The following is a 21294-nucleotide window of genomic DNA, read 5'->3' as shown; positions in this document are numbered from 1 at the left end:
TTATTTATTTTATTTACATTATTTATCTTATTACATCATAAGCCAGATTTTCTCTATGGCTGAAGCCTCAAAATTATAGGGCAGATGCCTAAAGGATTCAGTTAATTCAACAACAGAAAGCATTTATTAAAAGAGCAAAAGTTTTCAGTGTGGGTGTGGGTTTGAATTCCTTAGTTAGACAGTACACTAGGAAGAGAAAGAGGGCCAGCAGGAGGGTCCTGCCTTCCACCCTGCTTCTAACTCCAAGGTAAAGCTGGGCGAGCTGCAAATCCTGCCTCTGACCTTTGCATCTGCTGTGCCCTCTGCCTGGAACATTCCTCAGATATCAATATGGCTAACTTCACTTTCTTCAAGTCTTTGCCCATGTGTTACCTTCTCCATGAGACCTTTCCTGGCCCTCACATCTAAACCTCCCATAGCCTCTTTACACATTTCTTCTCTCCCTTTCCCCCCAATTACTTGTCACTGCCTAGTACACGTGCTACCTATTTGCTTTGTTTCTGGTCTGTCTTCCCTTCTCCCACCAAGGTACAGACTCCACAAAGGCAAAGACTCTTCTGTTTTGTTCACTGATATGTGCCCCAACATCTACAGCACACTGGCTGCATCTCCATATAAATCTGTTGAGTGTGCAAGCGAATCTTGCATAAGCCCCATGACAGCTAGTGTTCCAGTATTCCTGAATGCTAAGCTAAAAATATTTATCTATTGCAATAATTCAGATACAACTTATAAATCTAACCACATTCTGTTAACTCCAAACTGAGGTTAAGAACTTCCTCTAAAGTAATTATTGCACAGTACATCCGCTTTTGTAGAAATCTGATCACTCGGTTTAGATCAAGCAATTTACATTCAACACTCAGATAAGGCATCTGAGCCCTCTGCTGACAACTAAACTAGAAATTGACAGATTGCAGGAAGGATAATGCTTTGGCTTTCTAAATACAGCACTGCCTTTTCTCAAAAGAGCTCAAAAATAGAGAAAAAAGATCTGAAAAGGATGAGTAAAAACCTTATCTATTTCTGCTAGGATGTTGGCTTCTGCATGTATTTTCCTCTCCTAAAGTCTAACAAAGAGACACCTGTAAAACGTTATAGGTAAAGTGCTCTTCACATTCACTTAGGCCCAAATCCAAGAATCCAAGTAAAAGATCACGTCTCTCTTTATGGAATCATATTCTAAACTGTCTACCTATATGGGTGCCTAGACATCAACCAAGAGATTATGAAGCGTGAGAGGAACCCAGATGGAAAGTTTCACAAGTGAAGCAATTGATTTGCTTCCATAACACCTTAGCTAATTCTCTTTTGTAATTATTGATATTTAACTTAAAAATCTAGAAGGCTTACTGACATTAGAAGAAATTTTATACTCTTGGGTGGATTTAGAAACTAGAATAACAGGCTTCCTCAGAGCAATAAATACTATTGTAATATTAGCTAAATTTCCACCACTCATTTTCACTAAAAACTACATTCCCTAAACACATAACTTGGCTAAGACTCTTCTTTCCTTGGGACTTCCCTGGTAGTCCAGTGGCTAAGACTCAGCACTCCCAACGCAGGAAGCCTGGGTTTGATCACTGGCCAGGGAACTAGATTCCACGTGCCGCACCTAGGCGTTCACCTGCCACAATGAAGATGGAAGACCCCAAGAGCCATAACAAAGACCCAGTGTAGTCAAATAAAGAAATAAAAACAAACACTCTGTTTATTGCCTCCGAACTGTGGACCCTGAGGTTGGCAACCAAGAGAACAAGCGGAAACAAGAGGCAAAGACACTGAAATTCAGAGACAAAAATTTGGTTTATAAAATAAAGCTTAGAAAAAGAACTAAATTACCTATAATCACAAGTAATTACCAAAATGGCAAGTAGCTATAAGAACAAAAGCAAAGAAACTAAAATATTAACTGTACTTTCACTTATGTAAATCTATTTAATTTTCTGTAACCATAGCCTTATTTGTGGTATTTGAGCTAATAAAAACTATTAAAAGGCAATAGATTAACATAGATGGTAATTTTTCCTTTTCATTTCAAAGCTGAATCTTGTCCATTTCATCCCTTCTAAAATGCATTAAAGCCAAAAAAAATAAAAAATAAAATAAAATGCATTAAAGCCAAGAAAGAACTATCTGCTGAGACTTCAGTTGTCATTAAGCTCTTGCCCTCTTTGAAAATAATACCAGCTCTCTTTAATACCATTATAGGAAGCCACCACCGTTATTATTATCTTGAAGAAAGAAGACTGTTTTTAATGATGTAATAATTGAATTTAGGGAAATAATGTAAATTAGAAGATTTTGTGTAATATTTTCTTTTTTAGAAGGTAGGATAATAGTTCTGACATCTAGAGAATACTACTTTTCTGTAGAAATGAAATTGTAAACTCTACCACAAATTAATGTGAGTAGGTGCTATTCTCAGACTGTCACCTGGTCCTGGAAATCATGTGAGCTATAGAAGGTGGGGGAGGTCAAGAAGGGATGGGGGATAGGGAGGCCTTTAAGCCTTACATTTCTCCCAGGTTTGCATTTCCATTGGAGTACCTGGCTAAATGGTAAAAACAGAGCTGCTTGTTCTAGGACAGAAGTCTGAAGCAACATGCAGGTGGCAAACTGCTCTTTGCCATTGTATCTAACATGTGGCAAATTACAGTTTTAGCCAAGAGTCTCATTGTCTGGAAGAACTTGGAGATCTTGTGGTCCCAGGTGCATTCTCTCAGGGAGGGGATGAGCATTCTAGAGAAGCAGAACCTCTTACATCTGGGTTCTGTGAGCCAGCTTTGAATGGCAGCATGGTGGAGCTGCTAGCAGAAGGCAGGAAGACAATGCTAAAGCCAGTTTATTTCATCAGACAGTGACATTTCCAACTGCAGTTTGAGTTTTGACCAAGTTGTAATAGGAGGGAACTGGGCCCTGGAGAGAGGGTCAGATGGGTTAATCACTAAGATTCCTTCCAACTCTAAGACACAACAATCCTTGACTCAGTCGCTCAGTCAACATTTGGGAGTCCTGTGTGTCAGCACACAACATGATTTTCAATATATATCCTTTCTACACTACAGCCACCATATTTGTGAATATTCCAGCACAGCAGCAGTTTTTACTATAGCACACGGAGGGTAAAAATTATGGCCAAGACTGTAACTTACATAGTGGAGCTTGAACTTGCACTCATCTTCAATCTCATCTGCACTGTCTTCATCAGAAACTTCTCCTTCTTCGGCATCATCGCCAAGGTGGTAAGGCAGCTTCTTGCCCTGAAATGAGACAAAACACCCAATTTAAAAATGAAAATTCAGGGACTTTTCCTGGTGGTCCTGTGGTTAAGAATCTGCCTTCTAAGGCAGGGGAAACAGGGTCAGTTCCTGGTCTGGGAAGATCCCACGTGCTTCAGGGCACACACCTCACACCTAGAGGCTGTGCTCTGCGACATCAGAAGCGACCATGATAGGAAGCCCACAGACCACGATGAAGAGTAGTCCCCACTCACCGCAACTACAGAAAGCAACAAAGATCCAGGGCAGCCGTAAATGAATTTTTAAAAAATGAAAATTCAGCAAGATAGGGGCATGAGGATTAAGAGGTACAAAATGCTGTGTGTAAAATAAGCTACAAGGACATATTGTACAGCTCAGGGAAATAGTCATTATTTTATAGTAACTTTAAATTGAGTCTGATCTGTAAAAATATTGAATCACTATGTTATATATCTGAAGCTAGTATGTTATAAATTAACTATACTTCAGTTAAAAATAAAATACAAAATAAAAATGAAAATTCACAATGGCCCAAAAGTGGAAATAACCCAGTGTCTACTAACAGATGAATGGATAAACAAAATGTGGTACACATACACGGAAATATTTCTCAGCTTTTAAAGAGTGAGGAAATTCTGACTCTTGCTACAACATGGATGAACCCAGAGGACATTAGGCTAAAGGAATTAAGCCAGTCACAACAGAGTATTATATGATTCCATTTATATAAGGTACCCAGAGTAGCCAAATTCATAGAAACAAGAAGTAAAACAGTGGACTCCAGGAGCTGGGAAGATGGGGAGCTATTTAATGACTATGGAATTTTACTTTTGCAAGGAAAGCGCTTTCTGTACAAGGCAATGTGAAAGTACTTAACACTTCTGAACTGTACACTTAAAGAGGGTTCAGATGGTAGGTAAGTCTTACGTTGTATTTTACCACAATTAAAAATAATTTTTAAAGATTGAAAAATGAAAATAAAATGTGTTATTTCTTACTTCAGATTGACTTGAAGGCAGATTGCTTGAATTAGGGACAAAACAAAGGGGGAAGAGGCTTTAAAGAAAAGGCATTTTTATTACTTCCAAAGAAGTATGCCAAAGAATTGATGCTTTTGAACTGTGGTGCTGGAGAAGACTCTTGAGAGTCCCTTGGACTGCAAGGAGATCAAAGCAGTCAGTCTTAAAGGAGATCAACCCTGAATATTCACTGGAAGGGCTGACACTGAAGTTCCAATACTGTGGCCACGTGACTCACTGGAGAAGCCCCTGAGGCTGGGAAAGATTGAGGGCAGGAGGAGAAGGGCACGACAGAGGATGGGATGGTTGGATGGCATCACCGACTCAATGGACATGAGTTTGAGCAAGCTCCAGGAGACAGTGAAGGACAGGGAAGCCTGGGATGCTGCAGTCCATGGGGGTCACAAAGAGTTGGACATGACAGCAACTGAAAAACAACAATTAGGGGTACTACATGAACAAATGAAAGTCAGACCAGGCTTCTGTTTGAGAATATATGACCTGCCATAATAGGCATCACCCCACCCCATGTCCTGAGAGCAGTCTGTTCTCCTGCGCAGGTTCAAAGAGCCCTTCCCTCCTGCTGGCGATCCCCTCTGCACAGAGCAGGCTAGTTTTTATGACAAGTGAGTACAATGCTATGCCTGCCCAGCTGGCGCACACCCCGCACAACCAATCACTAACATACTTCAGAAATCAGCGGCTTTTGGAAAACGAGGGGGAATTCCTATGGCAAAAGGGTAGAAAACCCAAGTTATAGAATTACATGTTCATTATGATCTCAGTGATGTATAAAAACTCAAGGAAAAACTCTGGCAAGAAATATGGTCCATTATTAAGAGTACAAATCTCTGGGTAGCAGCACTATGGATGATAGCTATTTTCTCCTTTTCTACATTTCCAAATTCATATTCAGAAAAAGAAAAAGTAAATAACCAGAAGGCATGGCCCAGTGGCCTGATAAGAGCTTCTAGGGCACCTAACCATCTGTATCGGTAAAGCATCATACTTGCAAGCAGAAAGGAAAACTAATAGGAAACTGAATCCCTCCCCAAATCTTGGGGGCTTGGGGAGACAGAATCAGGCCCTGTGGCTAAGTGGCCAAGGTCACAGTGGCAGGCAGCCTCTAAAATAGCCTCAATGGCTCCCACCTCTTGGTTTTCATGCCCTTCTAGAATTCCTTCTCCTTGACTGCGGGCTGGACCCAGGGCTCCTTCTAATGAATGGAAGGCAGCAAAAGCAAAATGTCTAATAACTTTAGTTCCATGAGGGGATTCCTAAACACATAAAGGTGGGGGAGATTCTTTAAACATAGAAGGGTGTGCATATGCTTGGCAGCCAAAATTAATAATACATTTCTAAATGTCTTCCCAAACAACTAACCAGGCTGTCTTTTCTAAACTCAGGTTCCAGGGACTTCTAGTATTTCTGCTTTTCACACCATGACTGGGCCCACCTTCAGCACTCTGGATCTTTCCCTAATCCACCCTCCTACCTCCGCAAGGCCAACAGCATAGTCAGATTTTCAGAGAACTCCTCCCTCCCAGTCTTCCTGTACCTTCCCTGACACCCAAGCACTTGGCCTTGGGTGCTTGGCATGGTGATAAATTCAAAGCTGGTTAAATCATTTGTGTAATGAAAAAAAAAATCTATATTAAGAATCCAAATTCAGGGTTTGAATACCTAAATATTTTCTTCAAATTACAAAAGGATGTTTATAGGTTTAAAAAGTTGGTATTTAATTTGCCTTCATTCCACTATGTAATACAGTTCTTGTTTGTATGTGCTATTTGCGAAGTGAAAACTACATTCTTTCCCATAATATATATAATGTAGGTATAGAAATATGGGTATATATATACATTTTTACTATGATTCTAATTTAGAATAGCAAAATATTGTTTTCACATCTTCCTGTATATCTTTAATAACAAGGTAGCTTGGAATTAAGGTATTGATGTCTATATATTACTTTAAGTCTTATTGATATAAAGCCCCTATAAAATGAGTTTTATATCTCTTCATCTTAGAGAGCATTGTAGCATAGCTAAGATAATATGTATAGCAGTACCAGAAATAAGGTGCTCAATTAGGTGGCGACCAGACATATTCAGGGATATACGAACTTCCTTCATTTATTCACCACCAGTTAATTTATTCAGTCAACTTTGTTTTGAACACAATGACAAACACCAAGATGGAGCTGTACAGAAGACATGTAAAATATAGTGATAGCAATTCCCTCTTTTGAGATACCATCTTAGTCAACGTTTTTTCAACTGTTTTTAATTGGAGGATAATTGCTTCACAATGTTACGTTGGTTTCTGCCACACCACAAAGTAAATCAGCCATAAGTATATATATGCCCCCTTCCTCATGAACCTCCCTCTCTCCCCCACCCCGTCCCACCCTTCTAGGTAGTCACAGACCACAGGGCTATACATACGTCTCTGTGTTATACATATGGTTTGTATAACTAGCTATCCATTTTACATATGGTGTAGATGTTTCAATGCTACTCTCTCAATTCATCCCCCCTACTTCCCTGACTGTGTCCACAAGTCTGTTCTCTATGTCCGTGTCTCTATCCCAGCCCTACAAATAGGTTCATCAGTGTCATTTTTCTAGATTCCATATACATGTGTCAATATACAATATTTGTTTTTCTGACTTAACTTCACTCTGGATAACAGACTCTAGGTTCATCCACCTCACTAGAACTAATTCAAATTTGTTTCTTTTTATGGCTGAGTAATACTCCATTGTATATATGTGCCACAACTTCTTTATCTATTTATCTGTTGATGGGCATTCTGACTGGTGTGAGGTGATACCAAATAAGCAACAGCAATTCTGGAGTGTTGCACATGGTTCTGATACCACAAGAAAGAAAGGAAAATGTGACCACCATGAGCAGCAGTGATGGGCAGGCCCAGCAGCAGCACTCACACTTCAAAGCCCTTTCACTTAAATGTGGCAGTAGGTACAGGGTAAGGAAGGTTGCCATCTCAGAGTATTCACAAGGCATCCTCACTTTCATTCCTTTTACTATCTCATTAAAAGACAGGAGGGCCATATTTTCTGCCAGCTTTTCTAATGTTCCTGGTCCTTGAAAGATACATTTTCCAGGCAGATAGGAAGAAAAGCAACAGAACAGAATATTATCTCTTAATGCCTCTTATGAACAGAGTTACTCATAAGGAAAATTATAGAATAAACTAAGGTATTCTTGCTGGGATAATCCCATGGAAGAGGAGCTTGGTGGGCTACTGTCCAAAGGGTCGTAAAGAGTTGGACACGACTGAGCAATTAACCACACATGCAAGGTAGAATTTTATGAACGTAACAGTGGTCCTCTGTAAACAAAGAATGACCCAAAAGTCCCCCTCTGATCTACATACTGTTTCATGCAGGAGTCACACTCAAGAATTAGATTGATTCCTCCGTGGTATATGGGAGTATTTCTTGAAACTGGAACCATAGCCACCTCTTAGCTTCTAGCAGCATGGCCCTAGGAGAGTGGTTAACAACTCTGTGATATCTCTACAGAATTAAAATGCTTGGGCTAGATAAGGCTTCTTTCAGCTGTAAGCCTGTGGAAAAATTACTAAGTTTGTTATTATTTTTGTTCAAAAGCAAACTTTCATTTACTTTTCAGGAGATACACACACACACACACACACACACACACACACACACATACACCCACACAGCTGGCCCTCCATATCCAAGGGTCAATTGAATCCACAGATGCAAAGGTCTAACTCTACTAGACCATTCTTGAGGGACTTTAGCATCACAAATGGGGAAACAACCCCCTATGGATACTGAGAGATTACTGTGTATATCTGTGTGTATGTGTGTGCACATATATGTGTGTGTTTATGTGTGCATATGTGTGTGTGTGTGTGTGTGTGTTGTGCATGCAAGCATACTAAGTCACTTCAGCCATGTCCAACTCTGTGCAATCTTATGAACTGTAGCCTGCCTGGCTTCTCTGTCCAAGGGATTCTCCAGGCAAGAATATTGGTATGTATTAAATATATGGGAAGGCATGTGTGTATAATTATAATAATGAACAACTTGCCCATCTCCAAAGTAGTAAGTAGTCATTCAAATACTGCCTTTGGGATCAGAGATACTAAAGGATCTTAGCATCTAAGCAATGCTAAAGATTGCTCAGATGCTAAAGGAACTTAGGAAAATCAGTTCCCTTGTTGTTGCTTTAAATTTCTGCCCCAACAGATCTAGGAAATCTCATTAAAGTTTGGAGAAGGTTACTACCAGCAAATTGACCACCGCTGTTTTGAAATACCCACAGCCCACATCACTGCCACTCCTTTCAATAAGTGTCTTGGGTCTTTTGGCTTTGATGCATCCTGGTGCCCATCAGCCCTCGGACATTTGGTGCCCAAAGCCCAGTTATCCAGAAGGGAACTCAATGAGTTTGTATCAAATATTCCTTAGGTTCCACTGTCCAAATGGACTCATTCGGTATTTATTCTTCTGACTGCTAGGCTAAAGACATTAACATATTTACAAGGTTATAAAGGTGACAATGAGCTTTCTAACCCAACTTTCTAGCCCAGTTTTCACCACAAGAGTTTACCTTAGCAAGATTTCAGGACACTGACCTTAACATTATTTCTTGCTTTTATTCAAAATGCTTTCACACATACAAATGCCCAACGACATCTCTTTGATGGATTCAGCCTATAATTCTCATTTAACTGACAGAAAAACAGGTTTTGACCAATTTCAAAGATGAATACAACTTTTCCATTTGCTGTCCTCTCTTAACCCCCCAGTTCAAGTCTTGCTATGAAATTACACTGTCTGACTCTCCTAGGCCTTCACTGTGCTGTTTGATTTCTGTACACACCTCTTAAAGTAAAATATAACTCCATTTAAATATTAATATTCTACTGCTTCTCCTTAAGTTTTCAGTTTCAAAACAATACAACTATCCAAAATGTTTTTAGTCCAAATACACAAAAGTAACTGGGATTAAGTGAATCACATCAGCAATCTGAAATCTCAAGAAGCTGTCTTCCCGGCTATTCCTTGTATTAATAATATTCATTTCAGGAAGTAGGTTTCCTCTCTGAGAAGATCTGTTCATGAAATGTCATTCTATTCGCCTACTGCTCCTCCGCACACACGAATCCTATGGGGCGTTATGTCTGTGCCTGTGCTCCACTTTGAAGCCAGCTCTTCTCACTTACATAACCCAGGCTGATCAACCATGAAGACTGTTTTTGACAGACAGTTATTGGAGCTTGAAATGGGAGAGAAGAATCTGAAAGAAATGCTTCTGGATATGGACAGTAGAAGCCTCTCCTCCCACGGAACGCTTGTCTCCTGTACACAGGCTTCTCTCCAGCGTGACCCACCACTGACTAAAACATTCAACATTTGGCTCACAGTGTTGATGTTCTTGCTTCATAAAAACAAACCCCAAAATACATGTTCAGTCAGTAATAAGCTTTTTCTAAAGGCATGACTATAAATAAATTGGAACAGGTGCATGGACAAGTCTAGACAAGCCTTCACCCTTGACTGTATTATTGACTCTATTATTCTCTTGATAAACCCATTTTTAGTCTTTGAGAGAGGAAGGGCTTAGTAGATCACGAGTGCTTTTTGTTGCATTTCTGAGGTACTTACCTTCACTAGGATTTTGCCTTTCAAACTTTGAGGGCTTGGAAGCTGCTTGGTCTCTCCCGTGTCTATCGATGACAGGTCGAGTTTGTCTTGGAATATTCCTTTCAGGTACTGAGCAATTTTCCTTTGCTGCTGGACACTGCAGTGATTCTCAATGGACAGGATGACTGGAAACCTGAGAAAATAGCAGCACATTGTAAAGGCATCGACCACAGCAACTCACAGGGACTTTTGAAAATCATTCCGTGTTCATTATGTTCTTACAAGCCTGGTGACAGTATTTGTGAAAGAGGTGATAATTAAAATGCTTCTAAAATGAAAACAATGAGAGACACATTTTTTTAAAAAACTCCTCTGACCAAATATACCTTACCAGGCATAATGGGTAAACTCAATACCAATCCACATGGGATGACTTAGTCTAATATTTTGCCTCTTTCTCCCTCACACACATATATGCACACACATAGTACATATATTATGTCTCTTTTACAAGAAAAAACGAAAGAGAAAATTTTGAGAGATAAGAAACATAAAGAAAGAAAACTCATAATGTAATTTTGTCTTATTCATTCACATTCTAGAAACATCTAGGAGACCACTATCATTAAATGCAATATATTTACTCTACAAATATATATTTAGTACACAGCTTGAAAATTACTATTGAGGATAAAATAACATAATGGAATTTGTGTTTTATAGTGTCCTATATCAGGCATTTCAAAGTTATTTGTACATAATTATATACTAGTCTTTACTTTTAGAAAGGGAAAAAAAGGCAGGCATTCTCCTTTAGCACGCAGGTTTATGTACAGAGATGTGAGACCCCAATGAAGTGATTATCACAGACAGCCTGAGGAACCAGGAATGATTACATGACCTTACTCCTCTTTTGACTTTGTTTTTTCCTTGGAAAAACAAATTCAGGCTTATTTTTTTCCCCTCGTTTTCCATCACATATCTTCTGAAGTAATAGGCAATAGATTTTTTTCATAACATACAAACCAATATTTAAATTGCCTAATATGTCTATGTGGAGAAAAAGTTTTATTTCTGGGCTTATATAACAAACACAAGCTCCACAATACCAGGTTATGACCTTCTGAAATTACATTCTATCCTCATTAGTAAATCTCATGCCAGAGGTAATAAAAGAGATGAACCTTTGTGACTGAGGTGGGTTTGGTTACTTGACTATAATTTGCTTACTCTTGTGTCCTCACATGGGTTTCACCCAGTGTGTTGGAAAGAGAGAAAAACAACAAACTAGCAACCCTGAGATGTCTGTGCAATCACATCAGGGAATTCTAGCAATAAATTTTAAAATTATCAATCTGTTGACAAAAAGTCTGTGTCTATTAGTGTCTAATGATTCTTGGTGTATAAAGCACTGCTTCTCAACAGGGGCAGGGGTGGCTGTGTGGCACCCCTCCCAAAGGGACATTTGTCAATATCTGAAGGCATTTTTGGTGGTCACAATGTTGTGAGGGGGGACTGCCACTGGTGTTTAGCGAGTACAGTCACAAATGTACTCACTGTCCTACAATCAGGAGACAGTTCCCCATAACAAAGAATAATCTGGCCCAAAATGTCAGTAGTGCCAAGGCTTGAGAAACCCTGGTATAAAGATGCAACTAAAACTTAAGGAAAAGACTGAATTTTTTAAAGGTGTTAAACAAGCTTTCATTTGAAGTGCTTTCTCCTAAGGACCCCCAAACTTGAAGTTAGCACTGTCAAGTCACCAGAGTAATTAGGAGCAGGTCTCCTCAAGGCTCAACTTCAGGGACAAACCCTTCAGCAACCTGGCTTATACGAGGAGCAATCAGGGTAAAATGATCCGTCATAATTTAGTCCTCGAGATTCTTCCATGTGGAAGACACCAGCAACCAAGCCTGCTATGCAGCAAGTGTCTCTTATCAGAACAACATTTTAACTTCATATTCAATTAATGAGAAGACCAAACATTAGACGTTTTAAAGGCCACTAAGGTCTATAAAATTAATTTTATGCAACTGTTAATTTTAATTTGCCTCTTTTTAATGCACAAGTCATTTATTGAATGCCTGGTATATGGCAGGCACAGAATGAATAAGGGGGGAGTTTCCTGGTGGCCTAGTGGTTAGGATTCCGGGCTTTCACTGCGGCGGCCCAGGTTCCCTCCTTTCTTGTTCACTCCCTGGTCAGGGAACTGACATCCTACAAGTCACAAACAGCGCTCCTCCCCCACCAAAAAAGAAAAGTTTTGTGGGTGTTTTTTTTTAAATAAGACAGAGCCACATATTTTCAATGAGCTCATGATCCTAAAGACGTAAAAGGAGGCAAGTCACCAACAATTGCAAAAAAGTGCTGTATGATAGGACAGAAATACGCTCAGAGCGCTAAGGACAGAGAAAAGGGGCATTTAAATAAACCGTGGTATGGGGAAGTTTGCCGAAGGGACAATGCCTAAGCAGTCTGCCGGGATGAGCAAGAATGAGGGTAGTAGAATAATGGGGATGACTATTTCAGATGGAGAGAGGGGCACAGACAAGGGGGCAGGGGTGGGGGGAGGCTGTGCAAGCAATGGGACCCCCAGGGACTCCGGAAACTGTCCGTGATGGCAGAAGTCAAAGTCCCCGTGGAGCAACGGTAGACGGTGACACGGAAGAGCAGGAAGAGGCCGGCATGGAAGGCGTGGCCAGGTACCGCAGGGGGCCTCTGAAGGGCTTGAAGAAGAATTACATCACCCGCTTATACTTTCAGAAAGAAAGGTACGACTCCCGTGTGGAGGATGAACCGAAGAGAAGTGGAAATGAAGAGAAGGCGATGGAGTCAAAAGATAATCTGGCAAGTAGAACTGACAAGACTGGCTGAATCAAGAGTAACTCCCAGTTTCTATAAAACCAGTGGTAAGCAGTGCTACCTTCCGAACGAGAGCAAGAGGAAGCCTGGCAGAATGAGATGCTGAGTTCAGTTTGGGATGGAGACCCCGTACTGGCAGGAGTTTTTTCCGTGTTCAGTGCTCTGGCTCCCTACACCTATTACAGGATGCCTGGCCTAGAGTAGGCACTGTTAAATAGCTAAGTAAATGTCTGAATAAGCAATGAAATTTGTTGGTTTTCAGGTACCTATGAGCTACTCAGATGAATCTGTACTAAGAATTTTTCAATATATCTCTGAAACTTAAGAACATTCTCGATATATAATTGGCAAATAACCAAGGAGTAGACCAAAGACACATTGGGAAATAACGACTTTTTTCTTTGTTTTGTGACTACACCACTTGGCATGTAGGATCTTAGTTCCCCAACCAGGGATCCAACCTGCATCCTCTGCATTAGCAGTGCAGAGTCTCAACCACTGCACCATCAGAGAAGTCCCAGAAATAGTGACTATTAAAGGAGTGAGAAAATGGACTAGAAGACCATAGGCTGAAGAAAGGGAGTGAGAAGCAATGGCAGCAATAGAGGAGAGTGTTTTAACAGAAGACCCCCCAAAAGCAAGTACTAAGGAGAAAATGTTCACCGTCATCCAATGCCAAGGAGAGGTCAAGTGACATAAAGATTCCAGACACTGCAATATATATAGGACATCCAACAAGTCTGGAAACCAAGACATTATTATTTTATTGTATTGCCATACAATACTGATGTACGGATGTGAGAGTTGGACTATAAATAAAGCTGAGCGCTGAAGAATTGATACTTTTGAACTGTGGTGTTGGAGAAGACTCTTGAGATTCCCTTGGACTGCAAGGAGATCCAACCAGTCCATCCTAAAGGAGATCAGTCCTGGGTGTTCATTGGAAGGACTGATGTTGAAGCTGAAACTCCAATACTTTGGCCACCTGATGCGAAGAGCTGACTCAATGGAAAAGACCCTGATGCTGGGAGGGATTGGGGGCAGGAGGAGAAGGGGATGACAGAGGATGAGATGGTTGGATGGCATCACCGACTCGATGGACATGGGTTTGAGTGGACTCCAGGAGTTGGTGATGGACAGGGAGGCCTGGCGTGCTGCAGTCCATGGGGTTGCAAAGAGTTGGACACGACTGAGTAACTAAACTGAACTGAACAATACTGATAAGCTATTTATTATGTACAGTAATCTACATTTCTAAACTTCATGGACACTGTACAACCTGGGTTTAGAAACTTTGAGGTCACTGTTTGAAAGAATATGCTTCAAGGAGGCACCATATGAGAGAGAATGGGGTAAGAAATGAAGAGAGCACAAGAAAGCATGGTTGCGGGGCCCATGTTATTTGTTCACAGTGTTTCGTTGGGAAGGAGGGAGAGAACTGGGGCAGGAGAAAGGGAGATGCAGCCTCCAAGGAAGCACGTGGTTTGGTGGCCAAGTTACAGCAGGCAGCGTCCCGTGTGCCAGCTGAGCCCGACTTACTCATTCTTCACAAAGGCATGCTTGTTGATGGTCTCCACAACATCTCTGAAGAGGATCTTCGAAGTGAGCGTGTAACCGTGGTGTACCACTGGCTCTCCGTCCGGGCCATCCCAACAGTCAACTGCCAGAAAAAGAACATCACATCAACAACTCAAAGTTTCTGGTGTTACCCGATATTTCTGGACATATCGGACAAGTATTAAGTTTACTGTTTGAGATTATACACTATGATGATCATGACAGAGATGTCAGACCAAAATGAGTGTTCTGGCATATTTATCAAGATAAGGAATTAAAGATTATAAATGATTTACTGTGAATGCTTATCGTTAACAAGGAGGTCATACAATCAGCTTAGCATTTACCAAGAATTCTCATTAGAAACTGATCTAAATCCAAGAGACTCAGAGAACGAACTTATGGTTGCTGGGGTAGGGGGGAGGAGGATGGGGAGAAGGGGTGGCTAGGGAGTTTGGGATGGACATATACACACTGCTATATTTAAAATGGATAACCAATAAGGACATACTGTATAGCACAGGGCACTCTGGCCAACACTATGGGCAGCCTGGGTGGGAGGGGAGTTTAGGGAAAAATGGATATACGAGTTATGTACAGCTGGATCCCTTCATTTTTGCCTGCAACTATCATAACATTGTTAATTAGCTATACTGTAGTATAAAATAAGTTTTTCAAAGAAAAAAAGAAATTGATCTAAATCCAACTGACTATGCTTGAGGATAGCAATATTTCTTAACAGATTATTTCTCTAATTTTACTTCTTCTTATACACTTTACTGTTCTTTTATGAATTATCAATGACCCTCTCAAGTCAAAACCAGAGCTTTTCATTACTGTTCACTTAAACTCCTTATTAAACTCATTTCATTATATTTATTTCCATTTTATTAATTCTACAGTAGCTCTAAAATAGCATTGACTTCTGAAGTTCAAATCTTCAGGCCCTGCTAAGATTTACGTGAACACAGACAAATGATTTAATAATGTAAAGTATTGTTTCTCCATCCAAAAAAGGAAAACTAAGAACAAGACTTGAATCATAAGTTTGAGTGATTTATAAATAAGTACCTGTGAAGTTGATTATAATCCTGCATGGCACATAGTAATCATTATTGTTATGATACTATTGATAGTGTTATATGTATGGACAAACTCACTGGCCCCCAGCTGAGGAAACACAAAAACTTCCTAACCATCCTCCCTGACTCAAAGTTTGTCTTCCCTTGTTTTACATTCCACTACAGACTAATTTCTCCAAACACTGCTTTCTCCATGTCACTACTTTGCTTTGAAGCCTATTCAGTGCATAATATAGCATCCAGAACATATTATGTACTTAGTAGATTATGTCAAATTTATTAATAAATAGGCTATGGAAGCTGCTGTCTGCTTAACCCCATGGTCTCTCCCTATCTCTGGTGCTAGAGACTTGCCATTCAGCTAAGCCTGTCTTCTCTCTGGCCCTGGTTCAGAGCTGGACTACAATTCCCAGCTTTCCTTGCAGCAGGACATGCTACTGAAATGTGGGTAGAAGTGATGTGCACCTCCTCCATGTCTAGTCTATGAAAACCTGCCTTACACAGTCATTCATGCTCCCTCTTCTGCTGTGATTTGGAAGTTGTGCTGAAGATGGCACAGATGCTGAGGGAAAGAGCCTGCACCCCTAAATCACTGCCTGAAAGACTCCCCAATTAGGAACAGCTATTTTGGACTTCACATAAAAAATAAACTTCACTTGTTTTAAGGCACTAGGAATTTAGGCTTAACTGCTTAAAAAACTAGTTAATTAATATCCTAGCTCGTTTGACAAGTCAAAACTTTTTTTCTCCTAACAGCCAAGCTACCAGACTTCTTCCAGTTAGGCAAGCTTCCTCACATACAATCTTACTTCCATGTCTTTGCTTCTTTCATTTAAGGTCAACTGACATGTTCTCCTTCACTTTGCTCATTTCAGTCCCAATCAAGGGTCAAATCCCTAACTAAGGATTTGGATCCTAAACAAGGACCCCCCCATAGATAACCTTGCCAGCTCTCATGTCATTGCCCTTTGTTATAACAGGGGGTCACAAATTCAAATACCAGCAAGAACCTGAAAGTGAAAGCATTAGTCACTCAGTCGTGTCCAACTCTTTGCCAGCCCATGGTCTGTAGCCCTCCAGGCTCCTCTGTTCATGGGATTTCCCAGGCAAGAATATTGGAGTGGGTTGCCATTTCCATCTCAGGGGATCTTCCCAACCCAGGGATCGAACCCACGTCTCCTGTGTGGGCAGGTGGATTCTTTACCACTAAGCCACCAGGGAAGTCTTTGGGTCTGAATGAAGTCAAATATATGAAGGTATCTTCTCAGAAGAGAAGCTCCATCCATCTTTTGACATGTATTTTATATTCTTTGTCTTTAAATACAGACATGAAAAAAAATAAACAGATGTTTCAAAAATATGTAACTTAACAATATACCCCAATTTATATCCCATCTTAGAAGAAAAGGAGCACAGTAGCGTTCCTCATAAATGAGTTACTATCTTTTGAAAAAGAACGCAAAGTAGTAGGCAATGCCACACCAATTTGATTATCATATACCCATAAAAATATCTCTTCATAAGTAACCACATTAGTCTTGTGGTGTTCTTTTGCTAACATTTATAATAAGGAGAATTTGCATAGTTGAGGACGGTCTCCTGACATTCACTTTTTAGGTCTATTTTATCGCGTGTCTGTCAAATGAGGAAAACACCACCCCCAAATGGTTGCAGGCATGTGAACGACTAGCATCCATAGCTGAGTTCAAATGGCCGTGAAGACCTTTGTAAGAGCTAGTGCTGTGACGAGAATGGTTGGCAAAGTAGAAATCCTCTAACCAATTTCCTAGCCACAAAATAGCCAGGCCCATTTTTTCAATCAGACCGCACAACAGAGGCCCCCAAAAGCACCCTGACAAAGAGTTGGTCAGATCTGAGGGCCAGCTGAGAGGTTAACAGGACAGCTTTTCACAGTGGAACTTAGAAATGTTCCACCCTGATAGCGCTCCCAGAGATAACAGGGAAAGCTGTAAACCGATTATAATGGCAATGCAACATCAGTTCCATAATGAGAGTGAAAATCCCCTGGACAGAACATCCATATTTATTAAGCAACTAGGGCTGAAAACCAAGGGAAATGAAAGGCCATGTAAAAAAGAAAAAAAAAAAAGTAGTCTATGTGATTTGTTGACAAACCCACTTCATCAAAAACAAGACAGATTAGTGTTCCTCAAGACACCATATACACAAGGATATTGCTGCAACTGAACTAATAGAGATGGAAAACACAATACTAACAAGCTTGAAAGTGGAGAGATTCTTCAGGTCACAGTACCATGAAGAAACTGTCCAGAAGCATTACTCTCCATCTCTAAGTATTATGCATGCCAAGGGCTGCTTCAGAAAATTATCTGTGGGCCTGCAGTTTTTAATCCACCACCTGCTACAGTCAATAAATCAGGTTCCTTAAATCCTAGCCACAGCTGCTTAACAACAAAAACAACTTCACCCGGAACCAAGGTAGATAAAGCACTGCTGGGTGTCTATAGATTGGTGCCTCCGGACCCAAGATTGAAGTGTAAGCTAAGATCTTCAAATTACAGGGCTGACAAATTGTCAGGAGAGCATGAAAGATCAGGTTATCAAGTTCTAAAGTCTTTAGGAACATGTGGACATTTAGATGCCAAGCAAATGCCTCCTATTAAAGCCAACCTTCCCTCTGTGCTTTGTATTATGTTTTCTGGCCTTCCTTATGTGACCAGATGGCCCGCATTTGACCTCACCTTGGGCTGGTCATGTCATTCAATGCTTGTTCCTCCAAAGACCACACAGGCTTCCTGGAGAAGCAAAGTGGCGCAGTCAGACAGCTTGGGTTGAAATACCAGCTTTCCGTACCTTGAAATACCGTACCTTCCCAGCTACGGGACCTTGAGTCACCAACCCTACCCCTCTTCTTAAGGAGATCACTCCATCTTCCTTAGTGCCATAAGAATTAAATGAGAATGTATGGGAAGCAATTAACCAGAACCTAGCCCACAAAAGGGGATGAAATCATGGTGAATTCCCTGTTCCTTCCCAGTACATTAAAAGCCAAGGTGACCACCATAGTTTCAAACAGGCAGCTGAGTACGTACAAAGCTGACCAAGTCTCCCAGATAAATACACTTCTTAACAAAACCTTCCAGAAACAGCAGCGTGACTTTCGCTACCCAGTCGTAGACTATCGCAACCGTGAAAAGTTCAGGCCGAACCATAGAGGAGGAATTTGTTGATGCAGGTTTGGGGAGGGAGATAGTTGAGAGATTGTAGTCCCCTAAAGTGGTCTTGTACATTTTCACATACACTTACCCATGAAGGTCTTTGAAAGTGATCTCGTATACTACCACATAGAAAACTCAGAATTGTGGAATCTTTATCTTGTCTGGATCCTACTGTTGAGTTCACACATTGTTATTTAACTGACTGATAGGAATATCCTCGTAAATGTTACAGTTACTATAAACCCAACCCAGCGAAAGCTGAACTCATCCACGCTCTTCCTCTCAGGCCCCATCACTCCTTCCAGCTCTCCCCTGCACGCCTTACTTCGTTCACTTTTCTGGCCAGGTCCTGCAAGTTTACTTCTTTACTATCCATATAAGCCTCTTTCTCACTTAGTCTAAGCTTTCATAATCTAATCTTCTATAATCCTTCCTTTGAATCATTTCAATAGCTTTCCCAGCATTCTCCTTGTCCCAGTTTCACCTCTCTTACCCCTCTACAAATATATATCATTAAAAAAAATTATCTTCCTACACTGCTGCCCAAGCAATCTCTCTAAACTGCAAGTGTGACCGTATCACTATAGGTATTAAAACAATTCACAGGACCCTTATTACCGAAAGCTAAACCTGAAGCTCCTTATCACAGCACTCAAAACCCCTTCTTGCAGACTTTTCTATTTTCCCAGACTGACTCTTATCTCATTTTACTTCACCCCTTCACTCTCTGTACCCCCTCTCTGCCATGTATGCATCAACTGGTAGAATTCTCACACCATATTATTGTTTTTAGTGTCCACTTCTTCCATTAGACTGTGAGCTACTTAAAGACAGAAACTAGGTCTCACATCTGTGTCCTCACCCCCAGGAACCTCCTAGAAATTTAATAAAATGTTGGCCTATTGACACATCATTAAGTATCTTAAAAATAAACAGTTATTCTAAACTATTTTTGCCATTATTTAATCAAAAAACTTCCTAGGACATGGCGTCCATGTTCATCACTATTTTTCAGCACCTGAAGGTATGCCTCCCAATTGCTAGTACATATCTCTCTCCCTTCTGAACTAAAGAGGGAGACAGTTATGAATTAAGAATGACTTTACAGAGGAACTTTTCCCTGGTGGTCCAGTGGCTAAGACTCTGCACTGCCAATGCAGGGGGCCTGGGTTCAATCCCTGGTCAGGGAACTAGATTCTGCACACCACAACTAAAAAAGGACCCTGCATACTATAACTGGAAGATCCCACATGTCCAAATAAATAAATGTTTTTTAAAAAGAAAGAAGGATCACAAAGGTCCTGCTCACTCTTTAAAAGAAGAAAGAAGAAGAATGACTTTATAATAAGTGGAAAAATGGTTTTGACTAGCGTGCGTGCATTTTTCAGGTCTCCACTGTTTCCACTAGACTTTATTGACTAAAGAACATATTCACCGGCACACACTGGCGCTCGGACAAAGCACGCACCTTCCACACAGCGACAGCCCTCCTGCAGCACGCGCGCGTACATGTCCGCGTTGGACTGAGACAGGAGCTGGTCCCCGGTCAGGTACGTGTTGTGGGAGGACGCGATGTAGTAGTTACACAGAGGCTGATCCATGTCCTGGTACACTTCACGGTGCAGGGGGTTAAAGATGTCACAAGCCGGACCGCGCATGAAGTTCGTGAAGCCTTTGGAAGAGAAAGGGAAGTGCTACGGTTTCAAAGCCAGGGCCTTCCCTGGGGGTCCAGTGGTTAACACTGCCTTCCGGGGCAGAGGGTGTGGGTTCAACCCCTGGTTGGAGAATTAAGATCCCACTTGCCTCGAGGCCAAAAAACCAAAATATAAAACAGAAACAATACTGTAACAAATTCATCGAAGGCTTAAAAAATGGTCCACATTAAAAAAAAAATCTTCAAAATAAATAAGTAAATAAAGCCTATATACTTACCTGACTCCAACCTGAGCACAAAAGAGATCAAAGTTTGTCCACAGAGCTTATCTTATTTACTTTCAGGACAACCTTTTCAGGGAATACTGAGGCAATAAGGGATTGCCCAGGTCAAGTAGTGCCAAAAATTGCAATGTGACTCTGGGGAGTAGCAGTTTAAATGTAACCTAAAGAAAAACAGATTTCTTAAGAATTTTGATTAGGGGAGTGAGGGGCTTACTGCAAAGCTATTCAGTAACTTCTGAGCTCCAGCCGTGAGTATGCAGTGTGACCTACTGGGTGGCTGATGCAATGTTAAAGCCATATTTATCCAAAGTGATACACTGGTCAACAGCAATCTGATAGGCTGTTAAGCTGATTTGAAAAACAGTCTGTGTCGTAGTGTAGGTAAAGATCAGGAGTGATTATTTGACTATGAAGCTGGTTTGGGAAGATGCTGCCAATTGCTAGCACATTTGATAAAAGTGATAAAGTACTGTAAGATTATGTAGAAAACCCTATCAGTTTTTCAAAAACATAAGTGTCTGGGTAGGAGAGGCATTCATTAATACATCAACAAATATGTAAAGGTCCTACAAGTACTTAAATGATCACTAGGGTAAATCATTTCAGGTTTTCAAAAATTCTGCGGTAAAACCACCAGTAGATATCCTGGGAAACTCTGGAGAATTTCTTTACGCTTGTCCTCATGGTTATGGCCATAACTTAGAAAACATGTTTAATTCCATC

The 21294-nt window shown here is 40.7% G+C and overlaps 1 protein-coding gene and 1 non-coding gene across 10 annotated transcripts in view; one reads left to right on the top strand and one right to left on the bottom strand.

Moving 5' to 3' along the window:
• PLCH1 (phospholipase C eta 1) overlaps nt 1-21294 on the bottom strand; it is a 260884-nt gene that overhangs the window by 47519 nt on the left and 192071 nt on the right. For all 9 annotated transcript variants that reach the window (XM_070466543.1, XM_070466550.1, XM_070466549.1 and 6 more), the window contains 4 exons: nt 20102-20305; nt 14334-14454; nt 9954-10125; nt 3159-3266 (listed from right to left, as the gene is read on the bottom strand). In XM_070466543.1, coding sequence (XP_070322644.1) covers nt 3159-3266; nt 9954-10125; nt 14334-14454; nt 20102-20305 — 605 coding nt within the window. The remainder of the gene's footprint in view (nt 1-3158; nt 3267-9953; nt 10126-14333; nt 14455-20101; nt 20306-21294) is intronic.
• On the top strand, nt 19751-19823 carry TRNAG-GCC (transfer RNA glycine (anticodon GCC)). Its single transcript has one exon. It is a non-coding gene; the product is annotated as a tRNA-Gly (tRNA).

This window comes from Odocoileus virginianus, chromosome 4 (genome assembly GCF_023699985.2).
Source record: "Odocoileus virginianus isolate 20LAN1187 ecotype Illinois chromosome 4, Ovbor_1.2, whole genome shotgun sequence".
In the NCBI taxonomy this organism is placed as follows: Eukaryota; Metazoa; Chordata; class Mammalia; order Artiodactyla; family Cervidae; genus Odocoileus; species Odocoileus virginianus.
Note: the sequence above shows the minus strand (reverse complement) of the source record. Positions and strands in the feature narration are given on the sequence as shown.